The 6,536-nt window shown below is 56.3% G+C and overlaps 1 protein-coding gene across 4 annotated transcripts in view; it reads right to left on the reverse strand.

The window, feature by feature from the left end:
- Positions 1–3,665, reverse strand: part of IGDCC4 (immunoglobulin superfamily DCC subclass member 4) — a 37,798-nt gene extending 34,133 nt beyond the window's left edge. For 2 of the 4 annotated variants that reach the window (XM_068553760.1, XM_068553749.1), the window contains exon 1: positions 3,561–3,665. In XM_068553760.1, coding sequence (XP_068409861.1) covers positions 3,561–3,630 — 70 coding nt within the window. In that variant the 5' untranslated portion in view covers positions 3,631–3,665. Of the gene's footprint in view, positions 1–2,669; positions 2,807–3,560 lie in introns of those variants that run through there. The other 2 variants (XM_068553781.1, XM_068553770.1) reach the window with 2 other exon arrangements.
- Positions 3,666–6,536: the final 2,871 nt, after the last annotated feature.

The raw sequence follows: 6,536 nt of genomic DNA on the forward strand, positions 1-6,536 counted from the left end.
TCTGGTTTCTGTACCTCAGAAACAGCGGAGGCAGAACAGGATGCAGTGGGTGGGGATGGGTGGAGCAGAGTGGATTCCAGAGCCCAGAACCAAACACACCACCTGAGGGGGGCCAAGCCCAAAGTTGTTGATAACTTCTCATGTGAGGGGGAGAGGGTGAAGAGAGACTGAACTTGGGTTCATGTGTACCAAATCCCGGGAAAGTATGGCTGCTCCAAGAGCCAGGAGACTGGTTCAAGTCCCAGTTCAGTCCCCATCCATGTAACTCTGGGAAGTCACTCAGTTTTCTCATCTGTAAAATGGGTTCATGCTAAAATTATTTCTAAGTTCCCCTCAGCGCTGACATTCAATGACGCTAATTGTGGGATTACTCAACTTGAAACAACGTACCTTTAGGAGAAAAGAAAGGAAATGCTGATTTACACATAATGTATGATTACTTGGGCCATGAAAATACATACAGGATCAATGAAGGTTTAGATAACCTCTGGATTATTTAGATTCACTATTAAGAGAAACTATTGGGTTGGCCAAAAAATTTGTTCAGGTTTTCCGTAACATTTTTCTTATGGAAAAACCCGAACGAACTTTTTGGCCAACACAATACATTTGACCTGGTTCCTAACCTCCAAGATGAGGTCAGAGAGGGCCCCAACATCCCAACTAACTGAAGTTGGTCTCTGAGCTTCTGGGCTGAGAAAGGGATGGAGGGGGGAGTTTCCCCGGTGAGGAGAAAGCAGCTCTCTTGTTCTTAGAGCCCTCCTGCTACTGACCTTTGGCATCACCACGCCCCAAATTCTGACTGGGTGGAAGGGAGAGCCCCACTTCTTGCATGTGGTGAAAACAGAGCACTCGGCATCCCACCACCACCCCCAGACACGAGTCCCATTCGCATACATCTCCCCAGTTCCCAAGCCCTGACCCAAGAGCAGTGTTCGGGGGAGACGGGCAGTCACTATCTTGACTCCAACACCAGCCCTTCATTTTGCCATGTCGAGGCTGCTGAAGTGTCTATTATTTTTTACTTCTCTCTCCTTCACTCCCTACAAACTCACTCTATCCTCACATCCTGCCGATTCTACTTCCTAAATATCTCTAGAATCCACTGTGGCCATCCCAATTGCCACTACTCTAGTTGCCAGCAACACCCTCTCTTCTGGATTACTACCACAGCCTCCCAAGCTTCAGCTTCCTGCCTCCACCCTGTCCAATCATTCTCCACATCAGCTGGAGTGAGCTGATGCAAAGCTGATCTTAAAACCCTCCAAGAGCTCATGCAGGCTCTCAGGCCAGAAACCTTGGTGGGGCTTACAAGCCCCTTCATGAGTTGGGTCCAGCCTCCATCTTCAGCCTTCTCTTTTGACACTCTGTGGCCCCTGTCCTATTCCTCTCTAACCTGCCCCACCCTCCTGCCTTGTGCTCTAAACTCCAGCCAGATTTAGTTCATTCAGCGGTCTAAACGAAGTCACCCCTGAGCGTTTGCACATGCTGTTCTCTCTGAAAAACTCTCCCCATCATCACTCTCCTGCAGGGCCAACTGACCCTCTGCACTGAGCTCTATTATTTACCGCTTCCTGGAGGAAGCCTTTCCTGACCTTTCTAGACTACCTGTCAGTCTCCTCCTTATTTACTATATTTCAGGCACCAGTCACGTGCTAGCCGAAAAGGGTACTCAGTAAATATTTGTTGAATGAATGAATAAATGGCCTCCGTCCAGATCGGGGAGGCTAGTCAGAACTCTTATAGGAGTGTCCCCAGGCCTGACGAGTTTTGCACACTCAAAGGATTTAGGACTGAGGGCGAGCAGAGTAGTTGCTTCAGCCACGCACACTGCTGCCAAGGGAGCCCCAGCTCGGGCCCTGCCCCTGCCTTGTGCACTCGGGAGCCCCAGAGAGGAAACTGAGCCCCTCGCAGGGAGGCCCCACCGTTACTCCATAATGCCCGAGCGAGTGCAGTTCCCAGCCCTGATTCCGCTTTGCTAGATGACCCCAGCCCGGTCCGGAGCTCTCAGAAGAGCATTAGAGTGTGGGCCCAACTATTCGTTAATCCCCTGGCCTCCAGGACAGACGCCTCTCTGGCACTTCCCCTCCCCCTCCACCTGACAACCCCAGGCCCCCCACTTCTCTAGCCTAGCCGCCGGGACCCCGCCCCCAGGCGGCCTCCTGCCGGGTCCGCAGTCAGGTCTGAAAAGGGGCGTGTCTTTGTAGGCAGAGAAGGGGTCCGAGTAGTTCCCGAGACTTTCCCACCCGCTGTTTGGGCTTCCTGGAGATGGGCCGGGGCGGGCCAGGCGGAGGCTCCTTCCCCTCTCCGCCGTCCCTGCCTCCCTCCCACGTGGCCTGGCTGAGTCTCTCTGGAAAGCCACAGCAGCTGGAGAGAAATCCCCCTCCCCACCCCCACCATCAAGTCCCTCCCCGACTGGCTCCGGACACATCCTCAGCTCCCCCCTCGGCTGGGAAGGCGAGAACTAGGCGAACAAAGCGGGCAGCCCATCCCCCTCCCCAGCCCTACCAACCACCTTCCCCTTGGGCCGCCCCGAAACGCACACAGGACCGAAAGGGAGAGGGCTGGGGGTGGAAGAAGTCTCCCTAGGCAGAGACGCTTGGGACTCCGTCACCCCATCCCCAGCCCTCTCTCCAGCGAGGACAACCCTGACTCTTACCCACCCTCACCTCGCACTGAGGTGGGGGGTTGGAGGAGGCCTTGCTGACCCTGTCCACGCTTCTCAGATCTGCCCCTGGGGGTGGGGCAGGAGTGACACGCGTCCCATCCTGAGAGCGGGTGTCGTACACGTCCACGAAAGCAACTGGTTTCCTGCGCCCTCCCCCAGCCCACTCCCGGCCTCGGGTTCGGAGGGGGCAACACTCCCGCGCTCCCCACCCCCTCCGCCCAGCCCCACCCAGCTTCAGGGACCACACCCACCGGACAAAGTTGAGTATTTTATCACCACTATTCCCAGTCAATCCGCAATCTCATGCTTCTGTCCCCCCACCAAGGGCATGGACACTCTCCGAAAGCCAAGGCCAAATATTAGCTCAGCCCCATAAACACAATTACACACGCTCTCGACACACAAATGGAGGTGCAGACACACCTCCCCACACCCCCCCTCTTTACACTCCCAACCCGGAGACACGCGCGGTAAAGGCAGAGCCCGCCCCGCACAAACCACCGGCACCTCAGCCACGGTCCGCAATGCCACGCCGCGACCGGCCACGCGCTGCGGACACGTACGCCCCGCAGAAGCCCCCTCCCCATTCTTTGCACGCGGTCGCGCGCGCCCGCGCGCACACACACACACACACTCACACACTCACTCCGGACTCCGCAGACCAAGGACACACACCCCCTGCGGACAAGTACGCGCCGCAAACGTCCCCGGCCGCGGCTCGCAGACCCCAAGCGCAAGCATCGCGGGCACAAGGACGCGCAGCCCGCGCCCCACGGCCCCCGCGCTCGCTCGGGACTCGGGACGCGCCGGCCCCACAGCCGGCGCAGCCCCGGGTGCCGACGCATAGTCACCCCGCAGCCGCTCCCGCCACTGCCTCGGCGCCCGCCCTTACCGCGCGCGGCCAGCAGGCAGAAGGTCAGCGCGATGAGCCCGCCGCCGCGGCCAGCGTCCCCCCGCGCCATGGGGCCGGGCCCGGGCTGCCGCCGCCGCCGCCGCCTCCTCCCCGCGCCTCGGCCGCCGCTGCCGGGGGAGGGCGCGCCGGGCTTCAGTGGCCCGGGGAGGCGCGGCGCCGCGGGCGGGGGCGGGGGCGCGGCCTCGGGGGCCCCGGCCCGAGCGGGGGCCGGCGCGGGGGCCCGGGCTGCTGCCGGCTCGCCCGCCCCTCCATCGCCATCTTGGGCGAGCAGCCCGGATGGGGGCGCCCAGCGAGCGCGGCCGGTCGGGCCCCGCAGGGGACCCTGGCCCGCGCGCTGTGACCTGCGCCACGCAGGGGCTCAGCTCTGCTGGGGTCTGCGCCCCTCTGCCTCGCCCTCTCCGGGTCGCCGTGGCCCCTCCATTTGGGCAGCTTGTTTCTGGGTCTGTCTCTTCGTCTCTCTGTCTCTGGGTCTCGGGGTCTCTTTCTGCCTCGGGGTCTCTTTTTTCTGCCTCGGGGTCTCTTTTCTCTGCCGCTGCCTCAGGGTCTCCAACATCTCGGTTCCAAGCTCACTGGAGGCGGATTCAAGGCCTGGGTTTCTGTCCGATGACCCCATCTTGCCACTTGAGCCAGTCCATTCCAGCCCAGGTCCTGGCCTGAATCCTCATTAGCTTCTCCACCGGCAGACCCGCTGAGGACATGGCGGTTCCCTCCGCATCCCCTTTTATATTGCCATTCCAAGCTGATGGCTTCTCTTGACCTGCTTCTTTTGCTCTTGGAATAACCAACCCCAGCAGGGCATTTACTCTACCCCAAGCACTGCCACACTCAGACCTCTCTGCAACCCTGGGAGACACAAGGAAGGTTTGATTGCTCCCATCTTTACATGCAGGGAAACTGAGGCTGGAGAAGGTGAAGTGACTTGCTTAAGGACCCGAGGCTAGGGAGCAGCAGATGCAGGACCTGAACCCTGATTTTCTGACTCCAGAAGGTCATTTCCCACTCATTTTTCAACTGTGCTTTCTCTGTCCTAGCCAGACTGGTTGTCTCAGTATCCCACAAACAGTTCTTTTTCTAAAGCCAGGGATTCAATGATCAGGCAAAGTGTAGGGAGAGGAGTACAGATTGAATGACCTATTTAATGTCCTTTCCAAGACCAAGACGCCATGGTTCTTCATCCCCTCTACCTCCAGTGTTCCCATGGCTTAGAGCCATTTTGTCTCTGTACCCAGAAGGTACTTTACCCATCTGTTGCTAGCTAACCCTCAATAATGACCAGCACTTTGCAGGTCTAACGGGATCTGGCATTTATTCATTCATTGCCAGGCCCATCAGCAGCATTTGACTTAGCCCATCACTCCTACTTGTTTCTCTTAGTGGTCTCATCTGGTCATCAAGGCTTTAAATTACATCTTTATGCTGAAGATGCCTACATTTATATCTCAGCCTGGACCATCTCCCCTGAACTCCAGACTTGTGTATCTATCTACCTGTTCAACATTTTCATTGGCTAATAGGCATCTCAAATTTAACCTGTCCAGGGAATTCCCTGGTGGTCCAGAGGTTAGGACTCCGTGCTTTCACTGCCAGGGAACTAAGATCCCTGCAAGCCGCTCAGCTTGGCCAAAAAATTTTAAAAAACAAAAACAAATTTAACAGGTCCCAAGCTGAGCTCTGATCCTCCCTATTAAACCTGCTTCTCCCACAGTCTCCCCCATCTCAGATCCTAGCAGCTCCATCCTTCCTGATGCTCAGGTCAGAAACATTGGAGCCATCCTTAACTCTTCACTTTCACATCCTTCACACTTCACCTTCCTGCTACCGCCTTGATCCAAGCACCATCACCTTTCACCTGGATTGTCACAATAGGCCCCTCACTTGTTTATGTCATTCTCCCCCTTCAGTCTTTTCTCAATATAGCATCGAGTGATCCTATTAAAATGGGAACGAGATCATGCCACTTCTCTGCTCAAAACCCACCGGTGCCTCCTAGCTCTGAGCAAAAGCTAAAGTCCTTCTTATGACCGGAAAGCTTATGTGATCTGGAGGGCTGTTTTACCTCTCTGACCTCACCTCCTATGCCATCCCCTTTGCTCACTGCCTCTCCAGCCACACCAGCCTCCTTGCTGTAACTTGATAGCAGTCAGTCCCCTCCCTCCAGCCTCTAGACCTTTGCCCAGCTAGTGCAGGTCTGGAACTCTGTCCTCCACCCCTCATATCCTCACAACTCCCCCACCCCACTCTCCCTATATCTCGACCTTTTTTTTTTTTTTTGGGTGTTCATTGCTGCGCAGTGGCTTTCACTAGTTGTGGTGAGCGGTGGCTACTCTTCATTGAGGTGCAAGGGCTTCTCATTGCAGAGCACGGGCTCTAGGCGTGCGGGCTTCAGTAGTTGTGGCTCGCGGGCTCAGTAGTTGTGACACACGGGCTTAGTAGTTGTGGCACACGGGCTTAGTTGCTCCTCGGCATGTGGGATCTTCCCGGACCAGGGATCGAACCCACGTGCCCTGCATTGGCAGGCGGATTCTTAACTACTGCGCCACCAGGGAAGTCCCTATCCCCCGTCTTTCTAACATGCTCTACGTTTTACTTATTTTATTTGTAGTCTGTCCTCCCAACCAGAAAGTGGGCTTTGTAAGGACAGGGATTTTTGTGTGCTGGGTTCACTGCTGAATTCTAAGCATCTTGACCAGTATCTGACACTGTGTAGGTGCCAGGGGGCCAGAATAAAAGATACAAGTCACTTCTCACAGGGACAGTTGTGTCCTAAGTGGCATGCGGTGGCAGGGAGAATGGGAGCAAGAGAAGGAAGGACTAACCGTGTGTGGTGGGGGACTGTTGAGGGAAAAGTCTTCACAGAATTGTTGACTGTTTTAGATGTTTGACCTAGGTCTTGACAATTTAAGGAGGGAAGAACTGATGGTGGGGGAAGAAACACTCTGTGCAGAGGCCCTGTGT

The sequence above is a fragment of the Eschrichtius robustus genome, chromosome 1, assembly GCF_028021215.1.
Source record: "Eschrichtius robustus isolate mEscRob2 chromosome 1, mEscRob2.pri, whole genome shotgun sequence".
Classification (NCBI taxonomy): domain Eukaryota; kingdom Metazoa; phylum Chordata; class Mammalia; order Artiodactyla; family Eschrichtiidae; genus Eschrichtius; species Eschrichtius robustus.